At 36.7% G+C, this 18,228-nt stretch overlaps 2 protein-coding genes and 1 long non-coding RNA gene across 3 annotated transcripts; all 3 read left to right on the top strand.

Annotated features, from left to right (window-relative positions):
* Positions 1-1,132: 1,132 nt before the first annotated feature.
* Positions 1,133-13,028, top strand: LOC148871099 (RING-H2 finger protein ATL38-like). The gene is made up of 3 exons (XM_088973433.1): positions 1,133-1,919; positions 2,657-2,754; positions 12,103-13,028. The coding sequence occupies exons 1-3, from the start codon at positions 1,761-1,763 to the stop codon at positions 12,545-12,547; spliced, it is 702 nt and encodes a 233-aa protein (XP_088829559.1). The 5' UTR covers positions 1,133-1,760; the 3' UTR covers positions 12,548-13,028.
* A 1,169-nt stretch (positions 13,029-14,197) lies between these two features.
* LOC148871098 (Stress responsive A/B Barrel Domain-containing protein) lies at positions 14,198-15,185 on the top strand. The gene is made up of 2 exons (XM_088973434.1): positions 14,198-14,378; positions 14,762-15,185. The coding sequence occupies exons 1-2, from the start codon at positions 14,260-14,262 to the stop codon at positions 14,958-14,960; spliced, it is 318 nt and encodes a 105-aa protein (XP_088829560.1). The 5' UTR covers positions 14,198-14,259; the 3' UTR covers positions 14,961-15,185.
* Positions 15,186-16,321: 1,136 nt separating this feature from the next.
* LOC148871097 (uncharacterized) lies at positions 16,322-17,470 on the top strand. The gene is made up of 3 exons (XR_016108054.1): positions 16,322-16,537; positions 16,665-17,045; positions 17,171-17,470. It is a non-coding gene; the product is annotated as an uncharacterized LOC148871097 (long non-coding RNA).
* The last annotated feature ends 758 nt before the right edge of the window (positions 17,471-18,228 follow it).

The following is an 18,228-nucleotide window of genomic DNA, read 5'->3' as shown; positions in this document are numbered from 1 at the left end:
TATCCATGTCTTGATTTAGTAGAGGTATTAAGGTGATTTTCGCTACCATGACACATGATCTATTAATCCCTCCGGTGTCTACAATTCCATCAGTCTTGTTTTAGTGTAGGTAATATGGTGTTGGGCGATAAGAAAATTTGTATGAATGATAAAAGTCTATTAATATGCATCTGCTTTAAAGATTGGCCGGATGTTGAAGATGGATTACAAGTCAAAAGGAGGGCAAGACAATACACTTGATGTTTTACTTAAAGCAGATGATCAAAGTCAAAAACAATAGGAGAAAATGATGAAGTCGTATAATATTTTTTCAAGTTATTGTAAATTTTGTTTTAATTTTATTTAATTTATTTGATATTTTTTAATAACATAATTTTTATTTTCAATTTATAACTATATTGTATTTTTTTTATATTTTATTAATTTATTTTATTTTCCAATATTCATATTTCATTCATCCAACCATTGTATACTTTATATCATTCAAATTTAAATGAAATAAAATTCTTATTTTTCTTCCAATTTATTATTCACTTTGAGTCTTTCTCTTTTGACTTCTTATTTGGTTAAGTTTTTTTTTTTTTTTTTCATTTCTTTGTTAGATTTCTTATTTTTCAAAGGAAAGTTAAATATTTTAGTTTTACTTAACAAAAAAATAAAAAAAATAAAAAAAAACAACAAAAAATATAATATAACCCAATTCAGCCCACACCTAAGGCCCGACATATGACCCAACTTAGCATGGCCTGCAGTCTACCCGATCTAGTACAGGCTTAGCTGGAACCATATCAAACCGACCCCCAAATTATCGATGAGGAAGGCAGCATGGCCCAGAACGGCCCGCGAGCCGGCACGGCCGGGAGAAATCAGGAAGTTTCATGGTGTTATTCTCCGGTGTCCGGTCTCCTTATAATTATTCCTTTCTTCCTACCTTTATTTATTTATTTAACAATGGTAGATTTGGTGAACAGTAGTTACTCATCATCATCGTTGAGAACAAATGGCAAGCTGCCCGTCTCCATCGACAACAGATCGGAAAATTCATCCTGACCGTTCCTTAAAGTTGATCTTTGCGCTAATTTATCAATTCATAGTCAATACCTTATCCCTGGCGTACATGTCTCCGAGTCCCGGTTGACTTCCAGCAGCACCACCAACAGGATCTTCTGATCAACTGTTATTCAGATCAGATGGTTATAATTGATCAGGTCAAACTCTGATCGGTGGGTTCCACCTAATTCCTAATCCGACCCGATTTTCATCTCTGTAAAATATATTTTTTTTTATTTTCTCAATTTTCATATTTATTCAATAATAATAATAATAATAATAATTCTTACTTCCATTTCTATTCAGCGTCTACCCTATATTATAGGGATTTAATCATCCGCTAATCACGGACGCTAATCACTATCCAAATCCAAGTCTTCTTCTTCTTCTTCTCTCTCTCTAGGGTTTCTTTGTGAGCTCTCAATTGGTTCTGCCATGGCTGCGAGTTCTTTTACTCTTCCTTCCTTTAGCCACATGGACACAGTGAGAGACAAAGAGACTGGCGAAGCGGAAACTTGAGAGGAGACGGTGAACTGCAGTTTGGTTGAAGGTTGAATTGGGAGTGACTGATTGATTCATCATGCGGAATTGCTACTGTAGGTGTGGGGTCTAGTGTTTTAGGAGTAGGGATCATAGAAACAAAAAAGAAGGAAACAGAGATCATGAGAAGTTACGGAGGAATTTGAGGTTATTATAGCGGAGGAAGAGCTATGATTAGTTCGGGTATTAACTTAGTGATGACTATTACTGGGTTTGCTGTGAGTACGATGTTCATAGTATTTGTATGTACGAGGCTCGTTTGTGCTAGGATCCAATTGAATGCTTCTAGACGATCCTTCCCTACAGCTTCTAGATCTGATCTTAGTCTAGTAAGCATTCTTTTCATGTTTAACTGTTTCTTGTTTTGTAATTTTTTTTTGCTACTAAAATGCCAATGCTCGTTCCATTCAATGGAGTCGTGGTTGGTTAATTATAGAAATGGGATCATTGGTTTTATCTGGTTAATGAACATTGGGATTCCAAGGTCTAATATTTTGTTCAGGGCTTCTGAATGGGGTGTTCTACATTGTATTTGTTCGGTCTAATATTAATTTGGTATCCTGAAGTGATTTTCTTTGTTCATATCTTCTTTGTTTCCTTGCTGTAATCCTAAGCCCATGTGTTTTATGAAATTCTTGAAGATTCACGATTGGGTTCAATTTCCTTACTACAATTAAAAGGGCTGTTGGAATTATACATGAAAAAAGCTGCTTAATTTGGGTTCCTCCATCTTTTTGTTGCTGCGACCATAGTTTAAGCAATCTGGGTGTTTTCTTGATTTTTTATTTGGTAGTCTTGATCTCTCATATCTTCGACTGCTGGTTCTAGTTTCTTGATTCACGTTTGCAATATTCTTCTTTCTCATCATTTTACCCCAAAGACTCTGCCTTTCTATTAGATTACTATAGAAACTGAAGACCTCTAACATATCTATTGAATCCTTGGGCTTCTTGTGTTATAAGGCGTAAATCTGAATAGTCACGTATCTCAGATCTTCTTAAATTTTCCTTATTTTGTTTTTATATGTCACTTATAGTTTATTGTGCACTTCTTTTCCATGAAACAGCTGGAACGAGGGCTTCATGGTCTGGAGCCTGTTGTGGTAGCAACTTTTCCTACAAAGAAGTTCAGTGATGAGTTGTTCTCATCTGGAGAAGATACCCTGTGAGTTGACCTTCTTGTACACTTTTAGTGATTCCTGTTGTTGTTGTTGTTTTAACTTCCATATCCACCACAGAGGCATAATACTTTTCTTTATGCCATTTTTAGTATTGCAGATGTTGGAGTTACAGTTTTTAGACTTGCTTATTGTTTCTTTTGCTAGAGTCCTGTAGCACACACATTAACAAATTTCAACCAAATATTTTACCCAATTAAGCAAAGGAAATCCCTCTTCTTGGCACATTTTCTAAAAATTTTGTTCAAACCTAGTTGGTGTACAGAGCTGAAATGAACTGGGGCACATGCTGCAAATTCTCATGGTTACCTCTGTATTCACCTTATCTTCCACCTACAACTAATATTTCTGTATGACAACAAGTACTTGTTACTTTATCTAGTTGATAAGCTGCTGACCTATAGGAGTTCTCTGATCTAAATTTTTGGTTCCCTATATTTTAAAGTTCTACTTAGAAAACTAATTGTTGCCCATGGTGCTTCTATTTAATTTGTGGGGATAAAATCATCATAAATTTTACTGATAAAAAGGTATTGTAAATTTCATTACCTTTCAGTACCAGTAAAAAAGGTAATACCTTTTAGCTTATTGCCATTCTCTAGTGCCTACCTTTCAAATAAACTTGTTTGTTCAGAAAGTGACAGTTTGCAGCATTGAATATTATCTCACAAGATGTCAAGCCTAAAATATAGGTGATTTGTATTTGTCAATTTTGTTTTCTATTCATGTGAACATAGGCAATAAGGCATGTTGAATTAGTCCCTTGGTTTCTCAACAGACCTCATTTTCTGATAGTTGGGTATGCATAATTAAGTTTGCTAGCCCTTTTCAGAATATGCATTTTCTTACTTTTGTATTTTTGATTGGCAAGGGACAGTTTTCAGAGTCCCGAATTGGGGGTTAAGTAGCAGTAACTCAAGATAACACAAACATGGTAATTTATGCAAGGAATATTTGGATTTTTATACTTTAATCAAAACTGTGCTGAATGAATACCAGAGAAATATGCCAACTTTTTTCATAGTTTGCCAATTCCTTGGAATATATGGATTTTCATAGTTTGCCACTTGCAAGCATGAGCCAAGTCATGGTGTTGATTCATTCTGCTTATGACTCCTCCAAGTCAGGTGATAAAGACTCCTGTGACCCTTGGCCAAGTTTATTTTCATTGATTCCTATCAGTTACCTAGACACCTTTTAAATATACACTATTTTAAAATGCAGAAAATTGGTATTATAAATGTTTAAAAATTTAATGATAGATTTATATTATTTTTCATGCTTTTCTTTAAAAATTTAAATTAATCAATGGGAAAGGTTTCTTATCAAGTCAATTATGAAACCTCCCTAGATGATCCCAGGTGGAGGAATAAGGCCTATCTGAACTATCAATTAGATAGTAGAGGATCTTCTGAACTCATTATAATATAAAATAAAATGTAATATATGCATAATTGATAAAATTCTATAACATGGCTCCCCAAGTCAACTCCATGACTTCCAAAGTTCCAAGTTGACTTCACTAAGTTCATGAACTATGCTTTTTTAAGAAAATACAGTGTAATCAATGTGATGATCTCTATTCATTCTGGCTTTACTAGTTGATGCAACAAATATCGGTGCTTAGGCATCTACTAATTGACTAGAAAAGATGTGTTCTAAATTTATGATATTGATGCAATCTCCTAAATAAGTTAATATTAGACTGTAAATATGCAATAAAAGAATGATACTGAACATTTACAATCTTTGTGTCACGACATAAACATGTTAGTCTGGATAGGCTAGCATAGGGAATTAAGCCTTTGTTTTTAAAAAAGAAAGAGAGCAACCTTTGACCAATTTATGTACCCCTTGTTTGTGGCAATTCTTTATTACCACACTACTGATTGCAAGAAAACATAAAAGAACCTGTCTTCCACTTTCATCTTTATGCATTGTTTCTATTTTATAAACCATCAGTCAACTGTATTTCAGCACTAATACTTGAAAAAACAGCTTGCATGTAGCCAATAGAAACTTTAAGGTAACTTTGTTATGGACTAGTTCACCTAGTCAATGCTTTGTTGTTCTAGGTGCACATCATGAGTAGTGACTGACTAATCAACACTTTGATAACACTGAGAAAACATATAGTATATGAAAAGTATTTTCTCAAAAATAAGGGATCATATGCATATTTTAATAGATTATACATTCCTTTACATAAATATGCTGTTTTTTTCCCTTTCTATGCTTTTTAAATGAAGATGTTTCAAATGCATGTCTCATTTTTTAACCATGTTTTTTACTGTATTGCTCATGGCTGAACAAAATTTTTACTGTATTTTTATTCCCAGTGGACCTTTTTTTTTTAGAGAAAAGGTTCATTAATAGAAGACTGAAAGAGCAGCCTTGCCCATTGAGGCACTGAGCAAGGCAAGCACTTTGTACAACTCAGAAAACCAAAAAAAGAACATCATACAAAAAGATTACTATACTCCAAACATTCATCAAAAAAAAAAAAAAAGATTACCATACTCCAAAAAACAATTGTAAGGACAATTCTTGAACAGTTTGTGAGTTGACACCCAGGATCATATAACCTTCCCCAAATGCTCTTTAAGACTTTCTCCCCTGATCTCAACTGATTTTCAAAGAGTCTCATGTTTCTTTCCGACCCGATTGACCACACCACCACCACTGGTGGTGCTACAACTCTTGTTTCCCCAATGACTTACTGCCCCACTAATTTTTCCAAGAAGTGCCATTTTTAGCCTCCAATATCAATTTTTATCTTTTTTATTTATAAAAAATTAAAAACTGAATAAAAAAGAAAAAATGTAAATTAGACCCAATATAAACCTTATATATGCATATATTTCATGTAGAATATAATTATACATTATTTAATTGATACATGTGTGATGCAGGAGCTGAAGAGTCAAAATTGGAATTTTGTGAAAATTTATGTATTTCTGTATTTTTCGACACTAGGGATATTTTTGCCATTTTACAAATTTTCTGTAGGGTCTAATAACAGGGTTTGATTGTCTATTTATACTTTGTTTATGTTTAAAATTTCAGAGTCATTGCATTAGTAGGATTAGAGTTATTAAGTCTTCTTTGAATTGAAATAGGATATGCCAGCTTTGTTTGAGTTCTACTAGGATTATTGAGTCTAACAGTTTGACTCTTAGGGTTATTATGAGTTTAGAGTCTATAAATATGTATGGACATTTTACACAAAGATCGTGAAGTTTATTGAGTTTTGTTCAGCTTATGTTAATTATGGTGAGTGATTCCCATACCCTAGAGTGATTCAAGGCACCCTGTGAATGATTCCGGGTATTTTCTCTCTCTATTTTCTTTCTCATTCCTTCAAGAAGCCATTACAGCCATCAACAGCCATAAATTTCTGATCAAAGAAGACCATTCAACATTCTCTAAGGACTAGAATTGAGCTGGTCCTACTCCTACATCAGTGTGTGTGTGCACTGATGTTTCACGGTTTGACCCACTCGACCCAAATGGTTGAATCACTGATCCACAACCCGGAGGCAAAAATGGTTAAGCCTCCAGATCTGTTTTTAAAACATTGCTCTGAAGAGAAGCTGATAAGTCAAATACTTGAGGATCTTAGAGGACAGTTGAGCATCAACATACATTTTAATGAGGTTTTTTTGTCTTCTTTTCTGGCTGTTGATTTTTTGGGAGCTCTTAATGGTGTTCATACATACAGAATCTTCAGCATCAACATGCACCTAGTATAATTCTTCTGTTTTTTCATTACAAGTTGTTTTATATTTTGTGGTAGTTTGGTGGGATTCCCACTTCTATCTTTGACTTGAAACAAATAATGTAGAAGATTTCTAGTTACTATCTACTAACATAGAAGGCTTTGATAGTAACTGGGCAAACCAACTAAAATTTTATTGCAATGATAAACCAAAGATAGGAGATAACTGTGACTTGTACATTGCCGATCTTTTAGCCATTACTCTACATACTCTGGAGTCATGTCTAAATTGTGTAGTTTTGAACTTGATAGATGGGTAATTCTAGACTTTCTTATATTACCAAAATTAAGGGATTGAGGTATGTTTGGACAAAGAAATCTAGAGATGTTCTTGATAGCATAGCTGACATTACTTGTCAAGATTCCGATCAAGAGGAAGGGAAGGATGGCTCTGAAGCTAGGGTGGGGATCATGGAAAGCCCTGCTCATGCCCTTGGAGAAACAAAGGACAGAACAAAACCTGTTGAAGACCTGGAAGATAAAGAAGACTTGGATTCAGATGATTCGGTGTGGGAGAAGGAAGTGGAAGTGAACAAAATTTATGTTGTTCAAAGAAGGGTAGACTTGGAAGAGGTAGTTAATAAGGAGGTGGAGGTGAGTAAAATATTGGGGATTTATTTCACAGGGAATGAGGAGTTTGCAAAAATTCTTCCGAGAAACTGAAGAAAATGCCTGCCAATTTTGGAGGAAGAAAGTTTCGGAGGTAGGAGAGTGAGGTGGTGGGAGCTGAAGACATTTTCCTTTTGTTCTTCTATGGCCGTGGGAAGAATTGTAATTGTGAGTTCTAAGCTTCAAAATATAGGGGGGTTTGTGATTTTTGAACTGTGAGGTTGCTTTCAGGGTGGCTTTTTCTTTTTCCTTGGGGTGATTTCTTATCACCTGTTTGCATTCCTTCTTTCTTTCTAATGATTTTTTTTTATTTATCTTCAATAAAAAATAGAACTCAGGAAACAAGGTGGATTTGAGATCATCTTCATTTTTTGGATTGGGCTGAGATTCAATCAACTTGCAATGAATTCAAATATTTGTATTCCAGCACCATTCTTCTTCATGTTTGTTGTCATTTTTTTTAGTAATGTGATGTCAATACTTCTGTTTAGGGCTAATTTCATTATGATACATACCATGCTATGGTGCTAGGACTTAATTGCTTTTGCTTAGTCAATAGAATCTATTTGGACATTCTTCATCATACCTTTGTCAGGAAACAGCATCATTAACTGCCCATCCTTGGCATGAAGCTAATTTGGTTTTTTTTCTATATATAGTTTTAGACAAAAATACAGAAATTTCTCTTTCCCCTTTTTGATGACTGAGTTCTTATCTGTGATTGATTTGAACTTTGAAGATATTTGTGTTTTGAAAAGGAATTATTTTTGGCTTAGGCATCTCTGACAAAGCCTCCTAAGAGTAGAGAATTAGCCAGTGTAGGTAAGGATGGTTACTTGATGCCTAAGCATTTTGTCCTTGCAAGGCAAGTTGATGCCTAGGTGAGAAAATTAACAAATACATATATCCATATTTTATAATGTATGCAGTAATGCAGATAACGCTTTGTAGGTATTTTTGATAGTGAGGTAGAAGTTTATTAAATAGAAAATGAACATTAGAGCAGTAGTTGAGGAGATATCACCCAAAATCAAACACAAAACTACCAAAAAAACTGAAACCGCTGAAAAGGAGTACAACTATCCCATCAATAACAACATCCAATGTTTTGCAGACATAAGCTCCAAATGATGATCTACCAATATCTTTAAACTTGGCATAAGCTGACTGGTATTCCATCACCAATATTAGTTTCTATTCTTCTGATGTTTTACTTCCCCATTAAAAAAAAACTCTCCTATTCCTTTCCTGTGGTGTATGCAGTTTACTGATGATGTAGTCTTTAGTTGCCTGAGCTATGCCCTCGCTTCATCCATGTAACATAGCGTTGGGAATCTATAATTAGAAGCAAGAGCATTAGGAATGACTTGGGGGAGTAGTACCACAAGGTGACAAGTTGAGAGCAAATCAACTAAGGTAATAGAGCCATGTGCATAAATGGCCAATGAAGGTACCAATGAGGAGTGGCTTGGTGCCAGTAGAAGGCTCTAAAAGAGCAAGTGGAATGCCTAAAAAGATATAGTATGAAGTAATAAGAAATCATCTAAAGACTTCAATTTGACAGAAAACATGGATCTTGATAGGGTGCAATGGTGAGACAGGGTTCTTGTAGCTGACCCCAGATTATTGGGATTAAGGATTTTTGAGTTGAACTTACATTTTACCATTTTAATTTTTGTAACTTGATTTTAAATGATTTTGCAATTTTTTTCTTGTGAACCTTTCGGGTGATTTTGGCTCATGTTATATTGGAATGTGTACCCTATTTTCTTCTTTGTAATTTTTTCTCTTTATTTCCAATTCTCCTACTGTATACCTTATTGTCTTTTATATCTTTGCACACCCAGAAAATGAGTCTAGCGGAAATGAGAATATTGAAACAGATGAGTTGCAAAGATGGTTACATATGAAAGAGTTTAGGAGTGGCCTTAGTAGGTGCCAGAATGAGGGATAGTAAGGACTCAAAATTGAATAGAGTTACACCAAAGGCCCTACTCACTAGTCCCTACATGGCCATTCCTCCTATCCTAGAGAGAATCCTTCTCAGGTTTGTTGGGAGCTCTTCCTCAACCTCAAAACAAGCAGACATCAGGGCTTTCTGTGCACCATCTGGTTGAGGGAACTTTTTGCAGATGGGAGCATTTATTGGACTTGAGCTGGCTGATTGGAGACAAGGGATTCTCTGGAGTGGAGGTGTGGTGCATTATCTTAGGCACCTATTTTGATGTGCAAGCATGAACCACTTCTCTTGTTATTGAAGGTGACTTGGCTATTGTTATCTGATGGAGTAAATGCACGGGTAGTGGTCCTTGATTTTTGGCTTATCTATTAAATGAGATCAGATAAATTCTACCAGGAATAAGGATGCAACTTAGGTGGATCTCTAGAAAGCCAAATTTCATTGCAGCAGATAAGGAGGGAGAAATGGGGAAGATTTTTTTTTTTAATAGCAACAATCAATCTTTTCCTAGCTAATTTTACAATGAATATGGCATTGAATAGAATGGAAAGGCAGAATAGGGTCATGTTGCTGCCTCATATAATTTGGACAAGGTTTGGATGATGATGATGATAATCTTTTTACTAATGGTACAATACAAAGTTCTCTTATAATTTGACCCTTGTTAAAGTAGTGTGAAGAAATAGGATGTGTGGTGGACTCAAATAGCTAAAGTTAGTCTTTTTAAGTTGAGTTGAGCACATTTGTATGCACCCTTCCCCTAAAGAAAAGAAATGAGCAAACCACTTGATATTAGAATAAAATGTTATTCATCCTTTCTAACTTGTTTGCCCTTGATGTATCAGTAAATAACATGAATAAGGAAAACAAAGAAAAGAGAAGAAAGAAATGCCAATAAAACGGAATTCTTTGGTTTTTATATGATCAAACTCGTTATTTCAGGCTGGTCTTTTTGTTGGTTCTTCATGGTCTCTTCAGGCAAAGCACCTTTCTCCCCACTAAATAACCACAATGAGAAGTTAATTGATTATAAAAGTAACAAAAAGTTTTGAAATCATTTTCTTATAAGCAAATGGCTAGAAATCAATAGAAAAAAATTAATTACATTGATCTTTGTTACTGGTACAAAAGAAAAAAAAATCAATAGAAAATCATTAATAGTAACCTTGAGAGGACAGGCTCTTGGGGGTGCTAGTTGGGAAGATGCATATGGGTCCAAGGTCAGCGAACTTTTTGGCTGCTGATCTAGCAATACAGGGAGCAACAAGGAGTTGGTTATTTTGGGGCATAATTCCCCTGGATGCGGGCTTGTAAGTGTACAGTAAGGGGCTTGCAAGGGTTAGTCTTGTGATGCTTGGCACGTTACTTGTCTTTTTCTCCATCCACAGACTGTAGCCTCTGACAAGTTGATTTGACTCAGATAATACACCCTTCTCTAGGTTTCAAAAGTACAGTATTATAATATTTTGAGAGGACAGGTCCCTTGTAGTGGGGTGAGTTAAATGGGAGATCCATTCTGTCTGTGATGCCCCTATTTGAGCAAGATCAATAATGCCCTGTGTGGGGAAGGGGTGGGTTTGGTTTTGAGAGGAGTTGCCCATCTCATGTTTGGCTCCATAATTATATGTAATTCAGAAGTGGAGTTTATCTCTCTATTGGCTCTCATATGACAAAGGACAATTTAGTAGTTGTGGCTAAACCTATTGCTCTCATATGTAACTCAGAAATGGAGTTTATCTCCCTTTTGATAATTCACAACCTTTTGTTACATCTTTAAGCAGCGATTCTTCTGCATTAAATGGCTTCAAATGCAAAGGGTAATTTAACCAACCCATTAATCAAGCCTACCGACATATCTGTCACTGGAAACAGTTAAGCTATATTATTGATAAAAAAATAGTTAAGCTATTGCAGATGCATTGAGGAAACCAATCCGATTCCTTCCATCTATGGTGCAATGGATAAAGAGGTGGTTCAGATTTTTTTCAGTAGATGCAACCGTTATATGATTGGTAAAAATGAAAGCAGCTTCTGATTAAAAAGAAATAGAACAATAAAAGTCACAAACTCAAGATCCCTTTTTGCTGTTACAACATTTGCATTCTCCTGGTCCATGATTTTTTCTTTTTCTTTTCCCCATTAAATGGAAGGTATTGTTATCATAACCAAGAAACATCTTAATTTTTCATAATAATGTTATGTGCATCTATGTTATTTTTTAGTTTTAACACTTTGTTAAGTCACTTGGGCCTCTAGCTTGCCCTGACATATTTTGGACAAGATAAGGTGTTTAATATTCAAATTGTTCAAGAATACATGTTAGCTACAATATGCAAATAAAGTTACTTTCACACTGCACTTTTTTATGAAATAATGGAGATCATTGAGATTGATTGAAAGAATACAAATATCCAAGTGGTAGATAGGAATACCATTTTTGTTCTTTACAGCAGCTGTGGATGTGAAACAATAACTCTTTTCCTGAACATGACATGTGCCTCTGACCAAATGTAATCATGTCCTTATGTCAACCTTATGTTAAAGAGGCATATTATGAGAACAATGTGCTTGTGCACACAAATATATGCAAGGCGTAAAGATCCTGCCAACTCTCTATAAATTGCACTGTAGTTTGCCTCACCAATTTGAAATTAATTGGGATTTTATCTAGCCAACGTGACTTGCCTGATCAGTCATAACTTGGAACAATGTCTTTTATTATTATTGCTGCTCTGTTGTTATTTGTTTCATATGTTGGCCAGTGTACAACACTGTATTTTGTTCATCTTCCACTTTTTTTATGCCAAGGGTCTTGCTTCCTTATCTCTTATCATTTTTAACAAAATTTCTTTGATCCATTGCTGATCTAAAAAGTCTTATTATCATTCTGTTTTCTGTTTTCCTTTTATCTGTTTCTTTTTGTGTATATATTTTCTTCTTTTGCTAGTTATTTCTTGTAACTAAATTGTCTGACGTCATACTTGTCAGATGCACGGTGTGCCTTTCAGAATATCAAGAAAAAGAAGACATACTGCGTATCCTGCCCTACTGTGGGCACTCCTTCCACGTGACCTGCATAGATATATGGCTGCAGCAACATTCCACCTGTCCTGTCTGTCGAATTTCATTGCGTCAGTCTCCAGAGAGAAAACGCATAATGCAACCCATGTTCAGTTCAGCCGTCCGATCTCCATATGGGATGAATTCTCTGGACTCGCATTCAAATCACTGTTTACACACTAGCCATGGGTATTCCTCAAGACCCGTAGACAACAGAAGGATGGAACCCATCCAAGAGGATCAGTTTACATCTGAGGTTGGTACAGCAGAGGTTGGAGGGAATATCTCCTTGACAGAAGACACTCAGATCCCAAATGACACCGCATTCTACAAATCAGTAAACAAGCATGTTGAGAGTCCATCAAATTCATAAAGACATGGGGTATTCTGTATCTATGTTCATTGACACTTGGCTATTGCCCGAGACTAGATGTTGGCATTGAAGTCACTTTACAGACCTCGTTTCTTCATATGGCTTACTGTACATATGGCAGCATTTTCAGTGGTTTCCTGAGGATAGCTGGCTTCTTAGCAGCTTTGTGTGTTCAACTATAAAAGCAGGGTCAAAGATTATTCAAGCTTGGTGGAGGTGGTTGTTGCTTTCCTCTAAACATGCACAGTGTACTATCTCTATCGTTTTTGACCCACTCACGTTTTTTGTTGAATTCTTCTTAACCTATTTGTTGGTTTCTCCTTAAGATGCTTCACTTTGTTATGGTGGGGCTTGAGACCCTGTCGTGTAGCATCTGGTATTCATCTGAGAGAAATATCCTCGATCATGTCGAGCTGTGAATACTGTACCGCTTGCAGTGTTAAAAGCTGTGGATTTACTAATATCCGTAGTTTCTGTTTTACACATTGTTATTATCTTATTCCGGTCAGTATCATGGGTACTGTAGTTCCCTCAAGGACTAGTCAAAATGCAGTGAGGGACTGTTTTGTTTTGGCACTTTGGCAGGGTCATTTACTCGATGCTATTTATTTGCCTGTTTGGGTAGTTTTACTAAATCTACAATCTTTTTCAGCCACAAGTTCTCAACAAATTTGTAGGTTTCTTTGGTGATTTTTCGCTCAGTGCTCTTCAATATCAAAAAGGGCTCATGTTCAAAATGGCACTGCTTTGGAAGGAGATTGCATTTTCATTGCCTCTTAAACCCCCCCCCCCCCCAAAAAAAAATGATCTCTGGTTAGCTAGTAGTAAGAAACTAAGAATATGAAGAGGAAAGAAAATCGTTTAGTAAGGGTAAAAAGAAATTATTGGCCATTTAGGCTGAAGTTGTAGTGTTGTACTCATATATTAAAAAAGGATAAATAAAAAAAAAGAAGGAAAATGGTTAGTTAGCCACCTTCCTTGGGCAAATACAAGAGTTACAGTCTCTTGCAGATCGTAAAGCTTCCTAAAAGCATGGTTCAGACTTGGAAGGAATCGTCAAGGCACCTATCTTGATAAAACCATATTTTCATTGGTCCATGCATGCACCAATGATCAACCTAAAGAATAAAGATGCCTTATAGCACGTGCATGCGACATTGGTCTGAATCCAAGCAGAAACCCATCTCTGAGTCTGAGGTGTGTGGAGGAAAGAACCCAACAGCTCATGGAGGGCAGAGCAACCCCCGTTCCATTTCACAGAGTCAGTGTCACAACAGCTAAAAAGAGGCTGTCAAGTGTCAAAGAGTTATGATTATGTCCTTGAAAACTAAGCTGAAGCTGAACCCAATCCAAACCCCGAGAGGATCGGCAGACACCCGTCGGTGTAAACAGCCAAGCACCGGTCAGCATCGGACAATTTAATCATGGAGGGGAGGAATGTAACCACTCATGTGGTGGGCTCTCTTCCAAGTACCCCTTGTACCTCTGCGAATATTTTGTGGTTGATACTGTCGAGCAAAGGCGTGACCTCCCTTCCCCTCTGCGCTTGCTGTCAACACAAACGACGTAATGGGCCAACATCGGACATATTAGACAAACACAGTTCCCCAAAGTTGACATCCCAACCTGCGTCTGCTGCGTGTATATATATATACCTTATATACCTTTCTCTCATCTCATCTGTAGTCACACATCTCATCAGCACTCCGGCCATGGGAGACATCAAGCATCTGGCGGTGGTTAAGTTCAAGGAAGGAGTGGTGGTTGAAGACATAGTGAAAGGGATGGAGAAGCTGGTTTCAGAGATTGACATCGTCAAGTCCTTCGAATGGTAATTCCTCTCTTATGTTGCCATCACAATGCATGTCTTTTTCTATCTAGACTTCAATTTTCATGCCCTTTACAAGCCTAATTCTTGTTCATGAATTCAGGGGGTTTAGAGTTCCAGCTTTTATCATCAGATCTTGACTTGATCAAACAACCCAAAACAGTTTGAGTCGTTTGACTGACTTGATCAATCATCAACGTCCCTGAACCTGAGCACAAAACATATACAAAACTGCAACTAGATAGTCACCCATCTGTGTGATATAGACTCATCCTCCCATCCTTCACATAAACAATCCCTTTTGAAATGTTAATTACCCAGTTTGATGAACACTAGTTGGTTTATTTTCATCTGCTTGAGCTTCATTCTAGTTGTTTGGTAAACAGGGGCCAAGACACGGGAAACATTGAGATGCTGTCTCAAGGCTTCACCCACACTTTCACGGTCACATTCCGCAGTGCAGAAGATCTTGCTACTTATGTCAGCCATCCAAGCCATGTTGAATTCTCCGGCATCTTTTCTGCAGCAATTGAGAAAGCAATATTGCTTGATTTCCCTACTGTTGTTGTCAAGGCCCCAGCATGATTCACAAGATGATGGGATGATCAAGAACTACTCCTCAAGTCTGTGTTCTCTGTGTGTGTGTGCGCGCGCGCTTGAGCACATCTTTCTTTGCAGGGTCGTACCATTTTCTGTTGTTGATTCTATTATGTGGGTGGTACTGTAACACTTCCCATGAAGATTTCAGATTGTTCTTCAATGTAGTCGGTCTGGTTTTTGTATCTTGATATGGATCAACCTTTTCTTATATATTCTGTGATAGCACGCACAGGAGAAATGTATTCACTCAGCCCAATCAAAATCAGCGGCATGCATGCCCATTAACCTTGAAAAATTAAAATAATATTCCCTTTGACTAGCCGCTGCACCTAATCGATCAGCTTGAGATATTACTCAAATCGAGTTGATTTCGCCACAACTATGGAGGTCCCACGTTAATAATCTTGTCCCCAACTTGATATCTCTTCTCAACATGGGCAAGAATATACACCCAGAAAATAAAAAAGAAAGAAGAAAGAAAATATTAGAGTCCAGAGGTCTCGTCTTCCAGAGCGAGCCATGCATGCAGCATCTGCAGTCATGAGTGGAGTTCCTGGAAGAGCGAATACGCATAGGACTTATACCCGGTTGTTTAGTTCAGTACACTATCTCAAATTGAAATGGGTTGGTTAAGAATGTGCAGTGATCTGATTGTGAAATGATTGAGAGATTCTAGTCTTTCCCTCTGTGGCAAATCAACTTTGAAGCTTTTTAAGCATTTTGATAGGCAAGGAAGGGTAGTTGTTTTCTTGTAGCAGTGTTTGTTCCTGAAACATCAACTCTAGCTTAGACTGACCTGGTTTTTCTGAGACTGGAAGTTCTCTACGGTGGCCAATCACAAGGACTGAAGATCACCCGATGATACAAAAAAATTGAAGAAAGGTCTGAGTCTGACCAAACAAAATTATATCCTGGTGTATGGCTGGCGTACGAAAGTTCAAGATGAAGGGTATAATCATTTGCATTTCCATTCATTTCCTTTTATTATTGTTTTCCCTTTCTGTAGGATTGTATAAAATGAGAATCTAATTATTCTCAAGTCTGATCAATTTCGAATACATTAATAAATAAAATGGGAGGATATTGATATAAAAGAGAGGAATCAGAGAACAAGATGGAATTCATGATTAAAGAAGAGACGGAGAAAAGTAAAGTTTTTTCACATGGGTCCCTCAAGAACCTACCAAAGATTAAAAAGCAGACAGTAGAGTCTAGATACAAAGAAAGTAATACTCATAGCAGATCAAAAGTAGATTCTTTGTTTCTGTACCTTCTTTCTCACTTCTGTGTTCATCCCCAAACTACCACCTACCAATTTTTTTCTTCTCTCATCAAATTTGTAAAACAGAAAACAAACTAACAGAGTCAGAATGGAGACATTCAAGAAAACCAATCCTCTCCATCTTCTCCTTCTCAATCTCACTCTCTCCATTTTGTGTGCCGCCCAACCCACTCCCACTAGCTTCTGTGGTAAAATCAGAATTCAAACCCCATTTACTCTACTGAAATCAGTGGAATCATCATCTCCAGTTAACAGAATGCTCCTATGCAGATCCCACAAGGTATATTTTCGAACCTCTCTTGGTCTTTTTCCAATCTCTTCTATAGATTATAGAGCTAAAACACTAACCATCTCTCACTCTTCTTGTACCTCTTCACTCCACTATGTCTCTCCTTCCCTTCTCTCAGCTGGTTTTCCTTCTCCACCTCAACCAAATTCACTTCTTCTTTTCAACTGCTTGAATCGGACAAAATCCTTCTCCCCATTTCTCCGTAACTGTACCCGCCTCCATGATTGTGGACCATCTCCAAAACAAGAACCACAAGGGATCTCCTCTTGCTTATTTGTTCATGATTCTGAGAAACTGGAAATGGGTTTCGATCCAAAAGATCTAGGCTGCTCTCATTACAACAGAGTCTACAGAGACACTTCTACCGAAGGATTTCAGCTGGGGACAAGGGTGTCTTTTGATATTCCTGACCATGTACCGAATATATGTAGCGAGTGCACAAAGCCGAAGGGCAATTGTGGGGTTGGGCTGAGGTGCATTTGCCACCCAAAACAGTGTAGTAAGTTTTGTTTAGAAGATTATTATTCATACAAGGTCCAGTTACAAATTGTTATTGACTTGGGTATTCTGAATTCCTATATATTTATTTGTATTTATGGGTTTTATTGTTGCTTTCTTCTGCAGAAGATAAAGTGTTCTCTGGAGGTATATCCACGAACCCATCCTTGCTTTCCATCATAATTATGGTGGTTTTATTCATGAGTTGTTAATGCAAGGAACTGCACACTTTGAAGCTCGAAGACGCAGATATAGCAGCCTTTATTCTACCTTGTAAATATTGAAGAACAAATCAATTGGCGTGAGTTTATTCTTTAGTAGCTTTTTAATTCTTAAGTATCTCAAATACGTTGATGGAACTCCCGATGGACCAGATATCGTATCACTTATTTGAAAAATGTTTTCCTGAATTTGGATTTTTGCTGATGGGTTTCGTACTAATGTTGGGGCGTCTCTCTCATGTTTCTGAGAAGTTTTTTTTTTTTTTTTCATTGTTGCTCTTCTATTTTGCATGAGTTACTACCACAATCAACAAGGATAGGTGAGAATGGGAAATGGTGTTTTTGTTACTTCATAGGTCCTTTTCCATCATAACTATCAATTAAGATGGTTTTCTTTATGAGTTGTTAATGCAAAGAGTTGCACACTGTAAATATTGAAGAACAAATCAATTGGTGGCGAGTTTATTCTTTAGTAACCTTTTAATTCTTTAGTATCTCTCAGATACAGTAATGGAACTCCCGACCAAGCATCGAACCACTTACTTGAAAAATGTTTTCCTGAATTTGGATTTATTTTTGGTAATAAATTTGGATTTGTGTTGACGGGTTTTCCATTATCACTATCTTTTATTCTACATGGGGTTACCATCCTTTTCGATCTTGACATTACTTTGACAATCGACAAGGTTTCGTGAAAATGGGAAATGGTGTTGGATTACGTTATAGATGCATTAACATGCACAAAATCCTGTATTTGAAACCCTCTTCTTATTTAGACACAGAGGCTTTGGATGGAGGAGAAAACAAGTATCCATAGAGAGAAGTACGAATGGTTTGAAAGACAAGAGGTTCCATCTTGCATATATAGTTGGGTTGACAAATATAATGGATCCATTTAGACTGTGAACTCACTGGTGCTCTATAATGTAATGTGAAGGAGAACCAATGAACCATATGCAAATC

The sequence above is a fragment of the Nelumbo lutea genome, chromosome 2 (assembly GCF_056320005.1).
Source record: "Nelumbo lutea isolate HS-2025 chromosome 2, American lotus-T2T, whole genome shotgun sequence".
NCBI classification, from domain to species: domain Eukaryota; kingdom Viridiplantae; phylum Streptophyta; class Magnoliopsida; order Proteales; family Nelumbonaceae; genus Nelumbo; species Nelumbo lutea.
Note: the sequence above shows the minus strand (reverse complement) of the source record. Positions and strands in the feature narration are given on the sequence as shown.

Excerpts from the sequence above, each read along its gene's own strand:
- LOC148871099 (XM_088973433.1), top strand. The coding sequence starts at position 1,761 with ATGATTAGTTCGGGTATTAACTTAGTGATGACTATTACTGGGTTTGCT. Across the intron at positions 1,920-2,656 it reads CTAGATCTGATCTTAGTCTA|CTGGAACGAGGGCTTCATGG; the intron begins GTAAGCATTCTT and ends TCCATGAAACAG. Across the intron at positions 2,755-12,102 it reads TCATCTGGAGAAGATACCCT|ATGCACGGTGTGCCTTTCAG; the intron begins GTGAGTTGACCT and ends CATACTTGTCAG.
- LOC148871098 (XM_088973434.1), top strand. The coding sequence starts at position 14,260 with ATGGGAGACATCAAGCATCTGGCGGTGGTTAAGTTCAAGGAAGGAGTG. Across the intron at positions 14,379-14,761 it reads ATCGTCAAGTCCTTCGAATG|GGGCCAAGACACGGGAAACA; the intron begins GTAATTCCTCTC and ends TTTGGTAAACAG.